The sequence below is a fragment of the Perca fluviatilis genome, chromosome 17 (assembly GCF_010015445.1).
Source record: "Perca fluviatilis chromosome 17, GENO_Pfluv_1.0, whole genome shotgun sequence".
In the NCBI taxonomy this organism is placed as follows: domain Eukaryota; kingdom Metazoa; phylum Chordata; class Actinopteri; order Perciformes; family Percidae; genus Perca; species Perca fluviatilis.
Genome location: NC_053128.1, coordinates 17774992 through 17797117, shown reverse-complemented (window position 1 = coordinate 17797117; position 22126 = coordinate 17774992). Strand labels below are relative to the sequence as shown.

At 38.2% G+C, this 22126-nt stretch overlaps 1 protein-coding gene across 2 annotated transcripts; it reads left to right on the top strand.

The window, feature by feature from the left end:
• The first annotated feature begins 331 nt into the window (after nt 1-331).
• On the top strand, nt 332-10805 carry nt5c2l1 (5'-nucleotidase, cytosolic II, like 1). Of its 2 annotated transcripts, XM_039780569.1 has the most exons (18): nt 332-638; nt 1658-1731; nt 1910-2027; nt 2462-2557; nt 3307-3398; nt 3603-3660; nt 3782-3875; nt 3987-4040; nt 5455-5538; nt 5629-5664; nt 5744-5851; nt 5940-6006; nt 7036-7206; nt 7292-7343; nt 7639-7699; nt 8254-8430; nt 8536-8626; nt 8726-10805. In XM_039780569.1, exons 1-17 carry the CDS (start codon nt 577-579, stop codon nt 8623-8625), a joined length of 1494 nt encoding a protein of 497 aa, XP_039636503.1. In that variant the 5' UTR covers nt 332-576; the 3' UTR covers nt 8626; nt 8726-10805. The 2 variants fall into 2 exon arrangements, with proteins under 2 accessions (XP_039636503.1, XP_039636504.1); XM_039780570.1 differs by lacking the exons at nt 7639-7699; nt 8536-8626; nt 8726-10805 and having other exon boundaries at nt 333-638; nt 8254-8394.
• Nucleotides 10806-22126: the final 11321 nt, after the last annotated feature.

The following is a 22126-nucleotide window of genomic DNA, read 5'->3' as shown; positions in this document are numbered from 1 at the left end:
AGGATTGTACTTTTGATACTTTAAGTAGGCCTACATGTTGCTGAAAATTGGCTCAACAGGGCTCTGTATGCCTACTTGTGCAGTGCAGCTTTAGGTGAAACTAAAGGTAAATGTAAGTTCAAATATCTGAAATGTTTTGCTTTGATGAACACAGTTTAGCTGTTGGGGGTATGGCGGGACAGACATCATCGGGAAACTCCTAGCTATTACGCAGGCGTGCAGCCCCAAGACATGTGTGCGCCCCTGATAACGCAATCTACACGTTCAAAGCTAAATGTCTTGCAGGACGAGTGCGTGGCAAATGCAAAATGCGAGAGGCAGGTATGCATGTGTCCCGCAGCTGCTGACATCACCAACAAGTAGAAAGTCACAGGGTGGAGTTTCAGCCTGCGTACGAAATAGAGAAAAACAATTATGTCCACGCCTACAAAATTTGAACAAATTTGGTCATTTAAATGCCTCTCCAATGACTGCATGCGACAAGTGCCGAGTAGCATACCGCAGGGCAGTTACATAAAGGCCTAACTCACAGGAGTTGGTCATCAGCCATCTTCGTTGAAAGTTTGACAGGACGCAATGGACACAGATCCCAAGACCTCCTCTGATGAGCCCAGGGTGAAGCGAGGCTTTGACCAAATGTGAGTTCATTTGATTTAGTGTGATAGCAATGACATACACAACTGTACTTTGAACAGCACTAATGCTTTTAATATCCTTTTCAACTGATAATTACATAGTCAACATAACAGAAGAATTTCTGAAGTTTTTTTAATTATTTTCATAGAAAAAGTACTTTTTGTAGTACTTGTTTTTGTAATGTCTGTCTCATTGGTGACAACACCAGATCTGGAGAAGTCCCTGTATTTATTTCTACATCATTAACAAGTCATTATAATTAGGCTATTAGGCTACATGTTTAAAAAAAAAAATAATAAAAAAAAAAATTACAAATGCTTCCTGACCCTCCTCACCTGCTACTATCTTCTGAAGGTTTGCACCCCATCATTACTAAATATTTGAATCAGCACATACTGAAACCAGTAACTGCTCCTCTGTGCTCCTCCTGCACCAGAAACACTTGTTCCCTGCCAGCTTTTATGTGCTGGATTGATCTCAGGAAAAGATCCTCAATAGCTCAGCAGCAACACACTTACAAAACAAGAGCTTGCAGGTAAATTATTTACAGCAACCCTATATGAATGAACTGTCAGGGAGGGTTGAGACTGGGCCATCCAGACTGGAGGTGCTGCAGATAGGCCTCTCTCTCTGTCAGGCTGTCACTGATAAAGAGGAGCATCTAGTGACACAGGAAACCGTGTACTGTACAGTTGCACCGGTCAACACGACAGTCTGTTGACAGTCATTGGAATCAGTGGTGAAGATAGTTAAGGGTAATGATACAATGTCCATATAAAAGAGCTATGAAAGAAACCATGAGGAAACCTAATAATGTCACAGAAAAGCAACAAATCTTGACTTCAAATCAAAAGGTCTCTTCACTTTAGTTGATGACTTCCCCTCAGGCCCACAACAGAAACTCTGGTTAGAACTGATGCAGACAAGAACTGCAACATACCTTAAGAAACCTCATAAGTCAAATCCACCAGACATGTGTTGTGCTGTCAGACTTCAGCTGTGTTGTTGTGTTTGATCACAGGGTGTTCGCCAACAGAAGTCTGACACTGGAGAACATCAAATGCTATGGATTTGATATGGACTACACGATGGCAAGTAGGTTACCAAAAAACCTTTGGGTTTGGAACATGTCGTGTTACCATGAGGAGGTTCTAAATCTAAACTGTCGTATTGAATTCTTTATTCTAGATTTAGGACTTTCTCTTAAACTTGCCACATGATATTTACCGGCTTTATGCTAATGGTGCTTGTGTTTGTGTGTTTGCGTTTGTAGTGTACAAGTCTCCTGACTACGAGAACCTGGGCTTTGAGCTGATAAGAGACAGAATGGTGTCTGTTGGATACCCTCATGAGCTTCTACGCTACACATACGACCCCAGCTTCCCCACACGGTTAGTTTTAAATCTACCTCTGTAATTGAGAAGTCATGCAACAATGAAGTAATCAATTTATCTGATGTACTTCAGAAACTAATTTGTTTTTAAATTTTAAGGATGAACCCCTTGAAATTAACCATCATGTTTTCAGTGGGGGTCCATATAAATTAATTAAACAATTCAATCAAAAACAAAACTAACAAACATGACATCACTATTTTAGGTTTTAGGAAATTGCGATGGGTTATTTTCACTATTTCTGACATTGCACAGATCAAACAATTAATCGATTAATCATAATAAATTATCAGTTAATATTCAATCAATATTCTGGTAGCTGCAGTACTGAAATAAACGGTTGCCTCCTTTATATCTGCTTCAACTGCAAGTTCATGTCATGTCTTCATAACCTCCTTCACATCTCCTTTTCTTTTTTCCCCCACCATCAGCGGTTTAGTGATCGACACCACATACGGGAACCTTCTGAAGGTGGATTCAAATGGGAATATTTTGGTTTGCAGTCATGGCTTCCACTTCCTCAAAGGGTAAAGTCAAAATCTTTACAAAATGCAGTACAGAAATGTTGCCACATACTCTGTTGAATTGTTGGTAAATCATTGACATATCTACCCGTTTAATCCATAAAACCCATTCTAAAAAGTTATAAGAAATAAAAGAATGTTGACATCCTTAGTCCAAAGACAGACAGATTGGGTGAATTAGAAATCAACAGATAGAGAAGCACTCATACAAATTAAACAAAGATACATTTAAAACACAATTAAAAGGCCTTTACTATTTGGATACTTTTACTTTTGTACTTTAAGTACATTTTGGTCCTTATACTTCTGAGTGAAATGTTTTCTTTTACTTGTAGTGGAGATTTTTTAGAAGACGTAGAAGAGTAAATTATCTGAATACTTCTTCCACTATTGGTTATGTATTTCAAGAAGAAAATCGGAAGTTTGAGGTTTAACATACAGGTTAAACCAATATTTTTCTGTATTTTTACAGTATTTTTGCTGTGACTGGGAAAACCCAGTTGAATTCAAACCTGTCATGGTTGTTTGTTTTTGGATGCTACTCTTAGTTATTTATTGACACTAACTGCTAATAATGACTGATGGTCAGCTGAGATGAGCTTTCGTGAGATTCCACTTGTTTTCTGGTACAAACCACAGCAGCAGATACACATAAGTGCATCTAATTTGTTTTGTTTTTAATAGATTATCACAAGATTTATGTATTTGTATTACAGTTTGTATTTTACCAGTGTTATGTCTGTGTTCCACAGAGAAGACATTCATAACTACTACCCCAACAAGTTCATTCAAAGAGACGACACCGACCGTTTCTACATTCTAAACACTCTCTTCAATCTTTCAGGTATAAAATGCACCTGTAGAAATGTTGAATTTCAGTTATATTACTAATTTATGGGTAATTCTGTAGTGTTTGCTACCCCAAACTCCTGAGAATTAAAAATAAATGCTTTGTCTGCATTTCATACTCATTTAAAAAGGAAGTTGATATATGATATCAGCAACTTAAAACTGAACTAACTGACCTGTGTTTCCATGCAACCTGCAGAGACTTACCTCTACACCTGCCTTGTGGACTTCTTTACTAGATGCACCAGATACACAAAGTGAGTGGACTCGTTTTATTACTCTCATATACATTTGACTGTTCTCTCTGTGATTATAAATAAACCAGGGAATTCTTTGTCAAACTTTACCACTCTTACTCTTCTACTAAATTTCTTCCAGCTTCCCGAAAGGTTTCCAGCACGGCGACTTGTTAATGTCCTACAGAAGCATGTTCCAGGATGTTAGAGATGCAATGGACTTTATTCACGACACGGTAAATTAAATTGTCAAATCTCAAGATGTATAATGTACAATGGGACACATTGTTAGCATGGAAAATCAAACTTTGTCTCTAACTGTTATACTGTATCCGTTTACTGTATAGGGAACCCTGAAGGGACAAACTATCAAGAATTTGGATAAATACGTGATCAAAGATGTGAGTAAACTGACAAGATTAGAATGACGATCAGCTGTAATGGCCAAGTATGTGTGAACATATACAAGGAATTTGACTCTAGTTGTTTGTTGCTCTCAATGTACATATATACAGCTAAAAACAAGGACAACAAAGCTGATCAAAAGGTAAACAAGCATGTGACTACTCTGTACTGTAGTCGTCAGATTCATCTAAAGACACTTATAGAGCTGGCTCAGGTTTGCCTGACTGCCGGGGGACTTCTTTGACACACTGAGCTCCTCTCTCTTTCCATCGGTGTGCATCCATATCCCAAAATGCTTGTTGCTAACTTAGCTCTGGGGAGCTTATTCCCCGGAGTCCTTATGTTTTTTTCACCCCGCAGTTTTCCTTTCCTAAATCATGGTTGCAGCTGTCGCCGTGGTCTTGCTCCGCGCCCTGCTATGCCTTACTACATCCTGCTATGCCCTGCTGTACCCTGTAATGTCCTGCAGTGCCCTGCTACGCCACGAACTACTACAACTACTATTTCTAGTCTTTATTGTGACTATAATTGCCACCGTTTCACACCCCCAACCGGCACCGTCAGACACCGCCCACCAAGAGCCTGGGTCTGTCCTAGGTTTCTCACTAAAAGGAAGTTTTCCTCACCACTCGAGATTTGTGCCAAAAAGGGAGTTGTTCCTCTCTACTGTCACACTAAATGCTGGCTCTTGGGGGAATTACTGGAATTGTTGGGTCTTTGTAAATTATAGTGTGGTCTAGACCTACTCTGTCTGTAAAGTGTCTTGAGATAACTCTTGTTATGATTTGATACTATAAATAAAATGTAATATTACAGTATATACACTGTGGATACAGCGATGCTTATATTTCTATTGATAGTGATGATATTGAAACTTTAAAGAACAGTGAGTATTTAAATTATGAAATATATCATTTATTGGCAAAGTGGATGCTTGGTGTTAAAGGGTTATTGCACAGGGATTTTCCTAGCACTATGGACGGTGTTAAGTGTTCACCATAGTGACAGCCTGCAGGAAGTGTCTTATCATTTTGGCATACAGTGTTTTGTAATGCCTACCAGACAGAAGAGATTGGAACAGATTGTGTCCAGGTTGTGAATGCTCTGCAATGATGTTACCTGCACATTTCCTGACTCTTGCGATGTATAAGTCCTGGATGGAGGGCAGGTTGTCACCAATGATTTTTCCTCTGTCCTGATTGTCCATTGTAGTCTGTTCTTTGGTGGCTGATCCTAACTACATTTGGCCGTGCAGAGAACAGACAGGATTATTGCAGAGTAAAATTGTATCAGCTGCTCCTGAGGCAGTTTGAACTTCCTGAGCTAGCGCAGGAAGTTGGGCCTTTTTCCTGATAGTGTCTATGTTGGAAAATTGTTGAAATAGTAAACAAATGAATGTGTTCTTTACAGTCAAATCTCCCTGTACTCTTGACCCGGCTTAAAGTGGTGGCCAAGGTCTTCCTCGCCACCAACAGTGACTACAGTTACACTAAGGTGAGCCTCCAAACATATAGTGACTAAACACTAATTATATGAAAATAAACTGGAGGACTTTTAAAATGTTTTTTCTCCTTTCTCATTAAGGCCATTATGAAATACCTGCTTGAAAATAATGCTAAGGTGAGACCATTTTAACTCTGCTTTGAATATTCAGAAAATTTTACTGAATCATGTGACTAAACATTACCTTGGTTTCTAGCCTGGAAGTCCAAAACAGTCCTGGCGCTCCTTCTTCGACCTCATCGTTGTGGACACCAGAAAGCCGCTGTTCTTTGGAGAGGGGACTGTGCTGAGACAAGTGGACACGGTATGAAAAAGTCTCTCATACTGAAGATTTACATGTTACCGTTTGAACCACAGCAGGTTTCAATAATATGTTGTATTTTGGGACACAGGACACAGGAAAGCTTCGGATTGGGACGTACACAGGTGACCTCCAACATGGAACCGTTTACTCTGGAGGTGAGATTCATTCATGCGTTTTTATTTATTCATTGTTGTGTTTTATTTTTTTAGAAAAGGTCACATAAAATATATCGAATTAATAAATAAGAACAGAGGTTTGGACACAGGTTTAGGAGCCGTGTCATGTCTCATTACTACTATGATTAAGGCACGTGGAAAAGAATTCCTCTCTTTGTTGGTTGTGTACAGTTTGATGAAGTGTGGGTGAAAATTTGGGTAGGTGATTATTGATAATTGATTGAATTTTGGCCTATGTCGATCATTGGTACACTATTGTCAGGATTTATGAGGCTTGGACCCAAAACGCAGAGACGAGAAGATAGTGGAAGATGAAGTATATGTAACGGTTTACGAACAAAAGGTGTCCTGAGGCAGGCTGGCAGGTAAAAGGAAAGTCCAAAACAAAATCCAAAAGCCACTTGCAAAACTGTAGACACGGAAGGCAAAACACAGGGATGAAGAGACGCAGGGACTAACACCAGGAGAAACAACGATGAACCGACAAGAGACAAAGAAAGCACAGAGACTAAATACAAAATGTAACGAGGGTAGTAACGAGGGACAGAGACAGAGGGCTGATGAACAGGTGGATCACATCAGGGCAGGGCAGACAATCACAGAGAGATCCAAATAATAATTAATCAAATTATTCTGAACAACTTAAATATATATTCTTTTATATTTTCTTTAGTTTCTAAACGCTTTCATGTTCTGTCTGAATTTCTTAACCCTAAAAAAGAAAATAATTTAGTTGTGTGTGCAAACTTGAAATGACCTTCTGGAAATGTCAAAGGTGGAATTCAAATATATGAAGATGTTTTTTTAAGTAAAATATTTCAGTGCTATACCTTCAGTGGTTCAATATTAAATAGATTCACTAGTGCTTATAAAAGTGTAATTATTGCGGCCTTTCTGTGCTTCCATATGTATGTGTGTTTTTCTGTGTGCATGTGATATGGATGCATGGTTATAATTTAATCCCTCTTCCATGTTATTGTATGTAATAATTTAAATAAATGTTTGCAGGATCTTCAGACATCATCAGTGATCTGCTGGATGTCAAAGGTAAAGACATCCTCTACGTTGGTGACCACATTTTTGGCGACATTCTCAAGTCTAAGAAACGTCAGGGCTGGAAGACTTTTCTGGTTGTACCGGAACTCAACAAAGAGCTCAAAGTGTGGGACCAGAAGAAAAGTAAGAGCAAATAGACAACAGTGCTGTTGTTGTTGTTGTTGCATTGTGATCATTTCAAAGTCTTGATGGCTTTCTTGTTTTGCAGGTCTGTTTGAAGAGCTGAAACGTCTTGACGTCTTCTTAGCTGAAATTTACAAGTGAGTTCTTCTGTACTTGTTAATTAACACTTGTTGAATATATAAGAAGTTTATAAACACTACTAAATGATACATTTGTCATGAGTTCACATGGAATTGATGAATACATTATGATCCGTGACTTCATCATCATTTATTCATTTATACCCTAAAAAAATAATTGTATTAAAATTTAGAACATGATTACATCATTAGTAAAGGCATTAGTTAAGTATAACTTTAGTAATTCATAATTTGTAAATCATTATTATTATTATTATTATTATTCATTGTTTTCTGCATTGGTCGTCTGAAGGCACCTGGACAGCGGCAGTTCCGAGTGTTCTGACATCGATGTCATTCAGACAAGAATGAAGGTCAGCTCTACGTATCAAAACACAACTTTATTTTCAATTCTTCAAGTTTATAGTAGTATAGTTATAAATTGACGCATCATGTTGCTGAAGAAGTTGCTGTTTTAACTACATTGTCTAGATGTTTCTTTTTGCTCCTGGGAACATTTAACATACAGCTTTACTGTCATTAGTAATATACAAGCACATCAATACATCACTAGGATGAAGGTTAAGGTTTGGTTGTTCATTCAAATTCTCCCTCCCTCCCTCCCTTTATATTGACAGCCCAAATCAGTGCATCGAGAACTTTGCTTATAGCAGTTGACACATGAAATATTGTATTGTATATTATGTTTTTTTTTTACAGTGCACCAGATTAAGGATTTAAAAAAAGTTCTTAAATTCTTCAAAAACCAAAGAATCCTACACACTGTCCATCTCTTTAATGCTCATCTTGACCAGAATAATCATTTAAAAACCAAAAGCAGGATGTCTATAAGCAGTTGTTTTTCTGATGTTTTATTACACTCTGTCCGGGTTTTTCTGCTAATGTAGTCTGTTGTTTGTGTTTGCAGGTGCTGACCTACAGAATGGACATGTCTTATGGCCAGATGGGCAGCCTCCTGCGCAGCGGCGCCAGCCAGACACTGTTTGCCAGCCAGCTGATGCGTTATGCAGATCTATACTCCTCCACCTGCATGAACCTGCTGCACTACCCCTTTAATTATCTCTTCATGGCTCCCCCAGTCCTGGTCAGCTCTCACCCATACATACTGCACAGAAAACAAATCGCTGTTCTTTCATAGTTCATCATGACACCCATTCTTCAGCTCACTCTCACTCATGAACTCTTTCAGATGCCCCATGAAGCGTTGTCTCAAAACTCGGCTGACGTTGCCTCAGAGCTCACTGTCACCAACAATATTGTCACGATAAACAGAAACTAAGGTTGTTGTTCTTATTATGATGCAGTAATATAATCCTACTTGATCTGAACTGAATTCAGTTAATAGTTCGTTAACATTTCTCTCTCTCTCTCTCTGGCAGTGCTGAAGACAGCTGACCGAGAGGTTTCAGAAGAAGATCATGTGAAGATGCTCCTGAGTAATCTTCTGGACACCGATGAAGGTGACTGTTTGCACCTGTGCTTGTATAAAGGGTTTGTTGCAGCCATGACGTGACTCTTTTACAAAAAGCAAATGAACTTATTGCTCCACCTAGTGGATATGAAGTGCTATGCCATGCAGCTAGATTTTAGGGTTCAAAGCAAAAGCAGACTCAGGATTACTATGTTGTTACATGTAGTGGTGAATGTGCACTTTTGTTCTGAGGTTTGTGTAATGGTATTTAAGAAGTAACTTTATTTATTTGTTGTTTCTGCAACCTCTGGTGAATCATTTCATACATTATTCATAGTATTTGTTCTCATTGTTCACAATTGAACAACTTTAACTAAACTTTATGGTGTAATATGGCATTAGAGGATCTCAGCTAATATTGAAGAACACGCTCACATAATCATTTGCATTGTGTCAGGGGGCTCCTCTGTTTGTTTTGTAGAAAGTAGTTACAATGAAAACTGTTTCCAGTGAAGTCTGTGGCTTATCCAGATTAACCAGGACACTGTATCTGGAAAGACACAATGCTGAGTTTTTCAAATGTAATTTTTCAGCACCACAAAAATCATGTCGCTCCTTTTAAATAAGGAGAAGGCAGAAATCTCAGGGACAGGTCATGCAAAACCTGGGCAAATAAAACAAGAACTAGAACATTTAAAGTTTTCCTTTTGTGCTACATCTGTTGTCCACTGGATGGCAGTGAATCACCTCTGCTACAGACTCAGGTCAGATTAATGTGTGTGAAGGTGTGTGAACTGGCTGAATACTGCAAACAAGTAAAACATGTTATCTGATAAAACAATGATCCATCCCTATATTTCAGATAACATGAATCACTGTGTTTACAATAAAATAGTAGAATATGTATTCTAAAACTTAAACAGTAGCTTATCGACTGCTGCATGTTGTTGTATTTCCCCTAATAAAACTAATCTTATTTTGCTCTTGTCATAGCGGAAACACACACCTGTGTAGTAATATTGTACACACAGTACACACTGTATCTCCCTTTTGTTCTCTCTTTGGCTCTGACAGTCTTGCTCCCTTGAGAGCTGAACCTTTATCAAGAGAGAGCTGAGAGGAATTTGTTGTCACACGCACACGCACACACACACACACACACACACACACACACACACACACACACATACACACACACTTTCTCTCTCTCTCTCCCTCTTTCTTGCTGTATGATATCAGTGCTCACATGTGAGCTTGTATAAGAGGAAATTATACAGTGTTCTTGCAGGGTTGTGTGCACAGAATCTCTGTTCTCCTGCTGGGCTCCTGTACAGAGGAGCGTCTTCACCACATTTCACTCTGCAGAAAGACTAATACAAATATAGTATCAGTCTCATATTTGATATTGATGTTGGCATAGCACACATCATGATAAAGGTTGCACCAATGTCAGGAAACAGCTTAAACTTTGGCTTTAAGTCATGGGAAGAAAAACATTTAAAAACATAAGGTTATAAGTGCTGAAATTTACTTATTGTGTTCACTAAAATGAGAAAAATTAAGAAATAATTTTCAAGTGTGCACTGTTCGAGCATCTATAAGGACATCTTGACACTATTCATATAACTATGTGAGAATCTAACTATTATTCTTTCAAATTAAACATTAAAGGCAACTCCAAATTTGGAGCCACCCACTGCATGCATTGGCACCTCCCCCTCTCACACACACACACACACACAGATTTCCTAGATTATTTCATTTCCTGTATCAGAGCTATTTCAGTTGTATTTCCATCGCCACTGTCTGCTTGTTACCTGGATTTATTGTTTGTTTTCTACCTATTTCTTTTTTATTATTTTATTTGTCATGCTTTATATTCTCACCTGGACAAATCCTCAGCTTTAATCTCTTCTAGCTACCATTTAATATGTTGTTTTGAATTGCTTATCCACCACATGTTGTCACTATGTGTACATAAACTAACCTTAGTGTTCTCTGACATTTGATATGTAATAAAACATAGTGATACTATTTCCTATCCTTCATTTGATGCAGTGTTCTTTATTTAAACTTGCATAGATCCATCTTTGACTTTGTGCTACATCTCCTGTCCTTTGGATGGTATTAAGCTGCAGCACACTTGATTTAAAGAAACCTGAATGAGCAGCATGACAGCAGACTAACTGCCACCTATCTGTGTGGAGATAGTCATATAGACATAGGCATGTACTGAGGCTTTATATGTTAATTTATCTCTTAAGAAACTAGATGTTTGTGAGAAGCTGTAGGAAACATTTAGTAATATTTATTCTCCAAACAAGTCTTGCTTTGAGAGTTGTAAAACTTCTCCTGACAAACATACACACCTTTTCTCACTCTCTGATCCCTCTTTCCTCTCCTTGAGACAATATAATGCACTGTGAAATAAGAGCTGTCTTCCCACATATAGAGTGTATACCTGTACTGCAGAGGTGTGAAAAGTACCAGTTCCTCTGTGCTGTTGTTTAGAGTTTGACCCACATGTCCCTCTGCAGAAATATCAGCTTACTTTTAAATACTCCAGCACTCGATCACTCCTTTGATAATGATATTAAGATTGAGGAAGTGGAGGCTAATTTCATTATATCACAAAACATGAGGAAACATTTTTGCAAAGGACATCATGACTGTAAATATTAATGTTCAGGAGGGAGAAACTGGGCGCTATAAATATTATATACTATAAATCAGTAATGAGTGGCAATAAGTCTGTAACGCTTCATTTTCTATCAAAATATAATATTGATTAGCATTTCATTTTTTTTTTACAATGCTATTCATTACAGAACAGTATATGCTGTATCTGCTCTTTCAAACATGTTTTTAGCTGTGCCATTACATCAAACAGACATATTCTGTTACACTATTCTATTTATTTTCTTCATATTTTCCCAAACTTTAATCTGAGTATTTGGTTTCTTTAAAAACTAAAAACAATCCTCAGGAAGTGAAAATAAAGTTGTGCGTGTTTGAACAAAGCTTGACTGCACATTATGAGGATACATGACTTAATCAATGTATTATGAGGTAAAACATAAATAATTATTGAGTGACATCAGTTTGGTGAATCAAAACTGATCTGTGAACAGTAAAGATGCGTGTTTTAAGCCTGCAGGCCGTGGTCAGGCCTGAGATTTCAATGTTTCAATTAAATAAGGTATTTTTAATAATAATTATTATTGTTAATAAAATACACTTACTGTTTTCTAATTCTTTAATACAAAAGTCAGTCGGGCATAAAGGTGTCAGATCTGCTATTTCAAGTCAAAATCAGGATTTTTACATTCGATCCAATCAATTGATTTCTTTTAAACATTAAGTTCTTTTTTTAATTTGTTTTTCCAAGAAAGTAACTATGAGCAATTGAAAACGTATTTAATCATCTTTATTCAGAGAGAAGGCGTCAAAGCAAAATAACAAAAAAATGGCATATATAGCCTACATTAACTTTGTTTATTCCACATTAGTATATCATGTTTGAATAACAGTTCAGGGGTTTTTTTTCAGCAAATTCTACAACCGGAAAAAAAAAGCTTCATTAAGTACAGTGTAATGAAAACACATCCACTCATGAACAGCAGGCCCATTGACAACTTACAAAAGGACAGAATCAAAAACATTAGTTTCATGCATAGCAGTTGGAGTATGTTGTGTTTTACGTATTTAATGAAATACAGATGTCGTTATCTCATCAGCTTGTATTCTCTCTAGTTTTATAAAGCTGCTCAAAAAAAAAAGCACCGCTGACATGTTGGGTTTCATTGCAGGATACTGCTCCATGCAGTCAGATAACTGCAGAAGCACCACCGTCCCCCATTCCACACATTCCAGGATTTCCCAGCAAGCATTGCAAGCAAGCCTAAACAAGTCACGTTCTTTACTCAGGGAGAATTTCACACAGTCAAGTGACTGAGGTCTCTTTTTTGCCTTCACTTCGGTGTGCAAAAATTCAAAAGTACTTTTTGAAGCCAGGCAGACATGATGAGACTTTGATACACCACAATCACTTCCCCCTGGAACACTTGCAATACGTTTCCTTTTTTCTGTTTTTTAATAATGACTTGTGTCCTTCTGCTGCAGCTTGGAACAGCAAACTGGACTGTGGCTAAACATTTGCACCCGGAGGGGTCTGCTGACAGTCATCAAAACAAACAAACCTCTTTACTCTCTTACTTTATGGTTCAAGCATGAGGCACACACACACACACACACACACACACACGAGCAGTGACACCTAATCTCAACACAGGAAGAAAGAAAGACAGAAGAGAAGGCAAAACACGAGGGGGAAGAGAGGGCCTTGCTCCCTACATTCCTCCCTAACCTCCCCTCCCCCCATCGACCTGCTACCACTGAGGATGCTCAAAAACACACATCACCCACCCCCCCACCCCCCTTATTTTTTTTCCATCTGCTTATTTTACCATCAGCACCCTGATACACACTGTTACAGTGTTTAGTGTGACGACAAAACACAGGTAAAGAAAAAAAAAAACACACACACACTGAACTCCATTGAAAAAACAGTGGATTTAACAGAGAACGTGTTTACCATCAAATCTTGAAAACTTTAAAATCCAGTTCAGATAATGGAAACGTTTGAGGTATAAAAATGCATCAGGATTGTTTTGAGTATTTCTGTCATTATTCAAATTTGTCTTTATTGATTTGCTCTTCTAGTGGTCACTTTGAATAATTATCCACTTTTTTCATGAGCTGTGGCGTAAATTAAAAAGGTGGGTAAATGATGACTTTCAATCAATGCACAATCACGCAAGATGGACAAAAATCGATGTTATAGTTTTGGAAAAAAGCATTGTGTCATCGTTTTTTCTTCCTTTAAAATGCCTAAATGCACATCGGTTTGAATGTAAACTTTGAATGTAGGTCATGAGTGCCTGTGTCAGCCTACAAATGTGTGTAAACTCTCTTCTGTAAATACAGAACTGGGTAAACAGTCCAGGAGGCTTTGCTCTGCACCAGCACCTGCTATCAGTCATCAGCTCCACTTCTACACAAACTTGTTTGAAATGAGCCCTTTAGCACCAGTTTAGTATGAGCTGAGGCCAAATGCTATGACAATACTATTGCACTGCTAGAATGGATGGTACAGTAGTGCAACATTGTCAAAGCAGCTGACCTCAGCATGTGTCAGCACGTGGACATGGGGACAGCCATTCTTCACTGCCAAACTCAAAATACATTTAAATAAGCAACAATGCTGTTTGTCTGACTGTTGGGCTTTTTTTTTTTTTAAAGAAGGAAAAAGGCAGGTATTGAAATGCTTAAATTGTGCTGAAATTTGAATTTAGCTAATTTCTTTGATATTTAAGAAATAATAACTGTTAAGGGTGTGCTAAAAAGAAAATATGAAGTTCAAATATTAAATTTTTTTTCTTTTATCTTTACGCTTACAAAAGAAAGCACAATAATAAAAAGGGGAGAGTTTTTGTATGATACCAAGTAGAGACATAGTTGCTCAGAAATACAGACCCATAATCACATTGAAGGACACCCTCACAGCTCCATTAAGAGTTAAGGCAGTAAAGGAAGGTGTGTGTCTCCGTTTCATCAGCCAATGCCCTTTTAATATTGCACTGCTCATCTCAATGTCCAGTAGTGCAACAGAAAAAGGACAGTGGACAACAACATGGACACCATCAGACTCCACTGCACATATACCGACTCAACTAACCCTTTTCTCCTAAAAAAAAATAAACAGAAATTGCACTAATAGAAGAAATCACTAATTAGAAACGCATGTACTTTTATTTTGAAGAATCAAATCAAAAGTCGTTAGATCACAGAAGTACTCAAATCAAGCAAAAGTCAAAACTGGATTTTTAAGTTTGCAAACTTTTCTTCATTGTAGTTTTTACTGTAGAAAATCAGCCTATTAAGGTGAAATGTGTTAAGCTTGAATTCTGCATTTGTGTGAGACGGATAGGATAGAACAGTTAAACAATATAACTTTACAGAGTAAACTTCCTAAATTAAGCAGCATTGGTTACTCTCTCCCTGGGAGAATGGGTATTTCCCAGCATGTGGGCCCATACTATTCTCTCCAGTGAATGACATGCATTCTAATTTTGGGGGAGAAATGGGAGGTCGGAGACGAGGGGGGGGGGGAGAGAAAGAGACACACTCCCAAAGCTTTCAGAGAACTACACGCTGCAACCCTAAATACTTAAACTATCAAATACATTTTAATCATTTCAGTATAATTCTTCCCTCCGAATGATCGTTAAAAAATAAACACAAGCAGACTCGGACGAAATAAAGCCACTGATTTCTTCAACAAAAAGTGAAAAAAGAAAACTATTTTAAAAAGTTGCATTTCTCGTTCACAGTGAAATTACTCAACAATAAAGCGAAACAACGGCGAAAATAAGAAGCAAAGTAGGCTAGGTCGTGCAAGTTTGCACAATCAACGCGTTGTTACACAACATAGCCTACATAATCTATAGGCTACCATTAAAGGAAAAAGGACGCTCGAGAACACCATGTCGATTTCTCTGTCTAATCCATCTCATTATTCCTATAAAACACATCAAGGTGTTCTTGTTTTTTTTTTGTTTTTTTTACCTGTTCTTGAATGCTTTACGTTTTCTCCGCCATACATCTGTGAGCGGCCTATACGCCTCCTTCACGTTAGAAGCACTGGATCTGCTCTGCGAGCCATTCCTGCCAGCTCACAAGCCCACAGCACAATACTGACGACTTGTTAGATTGCACAACAGCCTATAGGCTGCACACACACAAACGCCAGCACCGTGAAAATGTCCCCCTCAGAGACCCATTACACTACGATAACAGCCCAATAAGGTGCAGGGCGCGTCTATCTGTCCACAAGGCGTTCTATCGTGTCCTGATCAAGTTTTGGAGCGAGCTTCCAGATGCGCAGCGCGCGGGATTGACTCTTAACTCCTTTTGCCGTTTCCCTCACTCAAGTCGCATGAATAAACCCTCAATCTTCGCATCTAGACCTTTGCAACTTCCAAGTTTGCACTGAGCTCCTGACAATTTACGCAAAATCGGCTCCAACTCACAGTGGACACCCTCCCCCCTCCTCCCCTCCTCCTCGCTCTCTGCACAACCACCTCCTCCTCCTCTAAAATCACGAATAGTATCTAGCCAAGGGAGGGACAATCCGTTATAGGCAAAAAAAAAAAAAAAAGAGAAGGGGGAAAAAGTTGTCCATAAAACAAAGAAAAGCAACCCTCTCCACAAACCACTCTTCACGGTCCGCCGCTTTGTGGATTCACGCCGTCGTTCCTTGAAGGCTGCGAGCGACTACAGATCAAATGTGCGCAGCTTGAAGAGTCAGAAAAAAATCGCAAGTCTTCCATGCACAAGCACACGGCCTCGCAGATCCGACTCCATCTTTGACTACTTGACATTCAGAGCCTGCCGGAGCAAATTCCTCGTTTGCATGCCTCCCACTGATTGGCCTCTTCTTGCGCTAGTCTTTGCTTTATGACGAGCCATTGGTTTGGTTTCGGCGTGTTCAACATTTCCAGCGCGCACAGGATTGGCTGCGCGCGGGGAAGCGTCACACCGTACAACGAATACCTGATTAACTGTGTCCCATTCACAAATTTCTCATCATCTCTCCCTTACGTATCCGATCACTAATTATTTTATTTGCTTTTTGGCGCAAAAACCTTTTGTGCAGTTACAAAGGGGATTATAATTAGCCTTTAATTGGCCTCTGCTGGGACAGTAATGCTGCTCATTAGTTCAAATATGGACTAAACCCAGCTTATCTCCTCACACAGGCAGCGCGGATCAGGCTTACAATATTGATCGAATTAAAAGAGTCGATTTTAATATAAACATATACATGCAGGCATACATGTGACGCTTAATTCCGATCTATGTCTTTAATTGCGCATTATAAGCGAACTGTATGAAAATAATTTAAATATTATAAAAAAATGAATGAAAAATATTATATACGAAATACGAAAAATAGGAAATTGTTGCAAAAGTTGCACAATGATCCCAGTTTGAGTAAGAAGAACACGCAGAACGAGCATGTATGATATGGTTTGTGGGGGATCAATGGCTGGATCAGACCACACGGTGCTGGAGGCGGACCCAGTGGGCGCCTCGGCCCCTCGCGAAGCTTTGATTGACGCACAGAGAGGAGTAGCGGCCTGTGAAATTTGGCATTCCTGGCCAGAGGAGCTGAAATAATGGCATTATCCAGTGGGAGAGGGCCCACTTTTTACTCCCCTCACACCCACCCGAGTCCAGCCCACTCAGAAGGGATCTGATTGTGCAGCCAGTTGGCAAAAAAATGTTTGATGTAAGGCGGGGCATGATGGATCCGGTGAAGCTTTGGGACAGTGATGCCCTCTCTGCCTCTACAGAGAGACTCTCCTCAAACTGGACTCAAAGTGTCCTGTCAAAGTGTTTGACACTAAAGTGGAGTTTACCTTTGAAACAAAGTACATTTTGTTTTTGGTCTAATTATATCTTCTGTTTCCATAACTGCTTCTGAAACTGTATTTCTACATATTTCCTTTGCTAACTCTTTAACTCATGAAAGCAGACAGAAAGGAGATTCCTGCTTAAGTACCTGAATAATAAGGTTATTTAATGAATCTGAACTACACACCATAATTACTTAAAGACACTGATTATCATTATTAATCCTCACAGAGAAGCAAATAGCAGTTCACACTGAGGAAACGACTGAATCCAGGTTATGTGAAAATAAAAAGATGTAGCTGTTTTGCACATTATATTAGATTCATTTCTGAGATCAAACAATTGCAAGAAGTATTTAAATAAATTAAATGATTTAGTGTTGTGTGAAAGATTAGAAATCTGCTTCTGCAGAGAGTAAAAATGAATCATTATGCACTAGAAAATGATTTACAATTTCCTCATGAACCTTCAAAATGTTAAAGAAGTCATTCAAAAGTATTTAAAAGACGAAAACAGAAGTTGTATTACTTTAGTTGTTTTTCCTTTCACCAACACACACTCAAGGAATCACAGGCAACATAGCTAATGTATAATATGAATAATGAATGTTTTGAAATGACTGGTTGTTAATATGTTTTTGTGGCTTTAGAACAGAATCATCTCAATAAAAGCTCACTCACACATGTTGGTTGATCTACTCTGGTAAAGTCAAATGAAGCTACTGGAGGATACTTTGAGATTTGACACCAGTGTAATTGAAATTTCATATCAATTATATGTTTACACTTTTAAATAAAACATTATCCAATTAAAAGGGATAAAAAGGCCATAGGCCATTTCCTTTGTCTAATTCACAAATATCTTCAAATCATTTTTCATTGCTGTTGTTATCCAAACGTTTCTATGTATTTAAAGGAATGTTAAACCTTGACATTCAGTTGTATGTTATTATTATTATTATAATTATTAAATTTATTGTTACTCATTCTTTGAATAAGGATAATCACACTGCCACTAAATAACTAGCAATTAATTGATGGAAAAACATAAAAAAATGACTAATAATTCATTCTAAAATGTGCCTGCACTCACAGAAATCCTCTAAAACAATTTCTTATGATTATGAACACGTGTTTACTGATTTAAATGCAACATTTGGCTCATTTTAATGACGTTTCCCAAATTTAAAAATATTACACAACTGCAACTTTTTACAATCAAACAATTCATTAATACAGTCATTTCAAAGTAATGGAATGTATTTTACTGTTGTTGACAATGCAACTTCTCGTGAAAACAGGCCTAATCTGAATAAAAGTAGCAGGGAAATAAGTGCTTTGTTAGAATACCTTGTATGTATTCCTGTAACATAAGGAGCTCATGTTATCCCACTAAATTAGCTCATTTCATTAGATGTATTTTAAAGAATTGTAATCATTTGTGAAGAAATCAAACAATTATGTTTTATGAGATTTTATTGTGTGCAAATGTTCCTCTTTGTTTTTTTTTTGTTTTTTTTGCATTTACAGAACGAAGGCACCATCAGTTCAGATGTGTTTAAAAGGTTTAATCTACAGAAAAATATAAAAGGAAAAAAACTTAGAGTATTTTGAAATGTACCTTGTTGAGAGCAAATGAGATCAACAGAGAAAAGACACAAACGAATGTCATGTTTTGGGGAATGTTTCTTCTGAAAATGAGCCTGAGGGGAGAGAGCCCCATGCTCCACTCCCTGCAGAACGGCCTGACTTCAAACTGCTGCCGGAGGTGTCATGGGGGTTGAGAAAAGCCTTTTAAAAATGGGAGTTATTGTTCCCTCTGTTTCTTTCCAACCTCCCATCCTCCGAAAATGTACCTCCTTTCTTCCTCTGCCCTTTAACCTCTCCCAACCCCCATCCCTCCATCTCACGTCTCTCTCCACATTTCCCCTCCTTCCTCTCATCGGCCAAAGACCAAACAACCGTGATGGATCGTCATTGATAATTTCCCACCACAAAAAAAAAAGGTTAATGGAGAAGTTTTTTTTTCGGGGGGTGGGAAGTGAGTTTTCTGCTTCATCTTTTTCATGAAGTAGTAGTAGACCCCACCTCGTGCACCCTGCCTCTCCAAACAGGGCTCCCTCCTCTCCTCCTCCCCCCTCTGCCTCCCTCTTGAAACAGACTCTATAGACTGCATGCATGACATTCCAGCTGTGTGGGTGGCACAGCCTTTTACAGCTTCTCCAACAGTACACAGGGTTCCTAAAGCACAACAGCAGAAGAACCTCCACCCATGATCCATCTTCAGATACACTTCTTCAATCAGGAGCTCGGGTGTGTTCTCCATCATCCATGATTTTAACCTGGGAAATGGTGGTATTTTGTTGTCTTAAGGCCCAGAAGTTCACAGAGCAGGATGTGTAAAACAATAAGTCACTAAACAACCTACATTTCTGTCCTTCTTTGCCTTTAACCCTGGAGATCCCAGGTCATCTTACGCAGTTTAGAAACATTTATTAGCTTGATATTTCAGGAATTTCCCTAACTATAGGCTATATAAACCTGATGTTTGAACAGATGAATGTGCTACATTATGTCTAAAGACACCAGCTGTAAAACACTGTTAAATACAGAACATTTTCATAAGCTCAATGTGTGTTCAAAATCTGAAATAAGTCTATTTGGATTTCTGTTATTGGAGTTTTATAACATTTTGTTTGTAAGAGGTCTAAGAGGGAGATTAACCTCTCATAAGTAACATGTAGGATGACAGGTTTATTAGGAGTGTGAATTACTTTTTGGCAAACAAAAGGCATATATGTGTTCATGCGTGGCTCAAATAACATGTAAAACATTAAATGTTTGCTTATTCTGTGTAATAGCAATACTTTATGGTCATTTATAGCAAGGGTTACAACTTCAATACTTTCCTACATATTTGGTTTTAATGAGGTCAGAGGATGAAGAAAATAGGCTATTTTAGGGAGGGAAAAGTGGTTGAATTGACAGTTATTATTATTATTATTATTATTATTATTATTACACATATACCACAATGGTGGGGTCTGTGTGGGACCCCAAACACTGTGGAAGTTAAGCTGATTTCAACAAAACACAAAGGTTTAAATTAGTCTTTTTACATAACCAAGTTATGGAAATTTGAACCCTTCTGCTTTTAATCATGTGTTTTGTATACTGCTAAGATTCAATTTGAATATGACTGCTCTATCCATATCTTGATTACAAAATAACTTTTCCTAATGTTTCTAAAGATCCAAGTGGAGCTCCAGACAAGTAAGCAAAAAAGTAACACTTTGAATTGTAAATTTAGGAACCAGTAGTAAAAAATAAATAAAAATAAAAATAAAAAAAATCATTAGTTTAATCTTTAAACTGTAAAATAGAAAACTTTCTGCACATAATAACTTCTGTTTTCACACTTGTTAAAGTGTCAATTTTATCTATATAACCCCTATATAACGTTTGCCTTTAGGAGCGTTACTATCTGTAGTTTATGACTCCCTCTATCCTTGGTCCCTCTATTCAGTCAATGAAAAACTCCCCAAGGAACGTTTGACTTCATATGTAACAGTGATAATTTCCTCATTATTTCTCCACTATATTCCTCCATCAACAGAGTTGTAGGTTCAGCAAGCAAACAAACTCCATTTCCTCAAAGTTACACACACTTCCACTCCACAATATCCTCCATTTAATCAATTAGTCATGATCCCAGAGGATTATCACACAAGTTTTATGGAAGCTCCAAATCTGCTGGTGGGAGACATCAATTCTTAACCGCCGCCAATAAACAACAAACCTCAACCATAACTCACAGCTGCCCGGCGAGTGTACATCAAGCTTGTTTTTCCCCCTTTCCACTGGGTGAGTGCATGAGCAGAGTCCAAAAGATGAAAAAAAACTCAACCCCATTAACTGAACTTCAGAGGAATTCCTCACTTTACATATGGAATGCACTTTAGGTCAAAGGGCAAAGGGCCAGAGGGGAATCCACCCGCGCCCAGGCAGGCAGGCCTTATTTAAACAAGCCTGGAATGCCTGGTTGGAAGAGGGGAGAAGAAGAAGAAGGGGAAGGAACCTCTCTGCCATTAACATGAGCAGGGGCCACCGCCAATAAATACCAGCACTCTTTAAATTACCTGCACTGGCTGACTTCATGTGCTACTGACTCTGAAATTTATTATGAGCTTCTCCTGGTTATATATTCACCAGTTAGACTGGGGATAGATGTCTGCCGCTCTGATAGGAGGTAAAAATCACTGTATGTGAATGTGTTGTGCAGGTACAGGATCCTGGAAGTGCAGTCCAACCCCCTACATACACTTTTCCTATTTTTCTTTCATGTAGTTTGGAAAAATCCTTTAATTCCACTCTGTCTGACAGATTCATATATATCATGTATTGGCTTGTTCCTGCTCTGTTTTCTATGGCTACACCGTTTCATCAAATTGAAATATTTGCAGCATTTTATACATATTTCCCCAAAGAAATTCCAGCCATATATTGTTTGGTACATTTAGCAACTTTGGGATCTCCTCTAGAATTACTTTTTAAAATTGGTTATTGGTTTGAACAATGTTTGGCTGCACAGATTGAGTTTGAAATGACTGACCCACCAGTAAGGTTTGAAGGGTTAAAGGAAAAACAAAACTGCACATCATGGGATTACTGCTCCTATTGTTTATTTCAGTTTCAATGACTTAATATTAGAAAAATATTCTTCAAATTTATGCCATTAATTTGTAAAGCAAAAGAATCCCTCTACATTAAAACCTGCAGTACTTGGCTAATTGAGGTTGCCCTATAACCTGCCCGTCTGTAATTTCAAGATCAATGGGAGAGGACCCTATGACCGCCTCTGAATACAAAACCCTGCATTCCATGCGTGGGCC

Excerpts from the sequence above, each read along its gene's own strand:
- nt5c2l1 (XM_039780569.1), top strand. The coding sequence starts at position 577 with ATGGACACAGATCCCAAGACCTCCTCTGATGAGCCCAGGGTGAAGCGA. Across the intron at positions 2,558-3,306 it reads GGCTTCCACTTCCTCAAAGG|AGAAGACATTCATAACTACT; the intron begins GTAAAGTCAAAA and ends TGTGTTCCACAG. Across the intron at positions 5,852-5,939 it reads TGCTGAGACAAGTGGACACG|GACACAGGAAAGCTTCGGAT; the intron begins GTATGAAAAAGT and ends TTTGGGACACAG.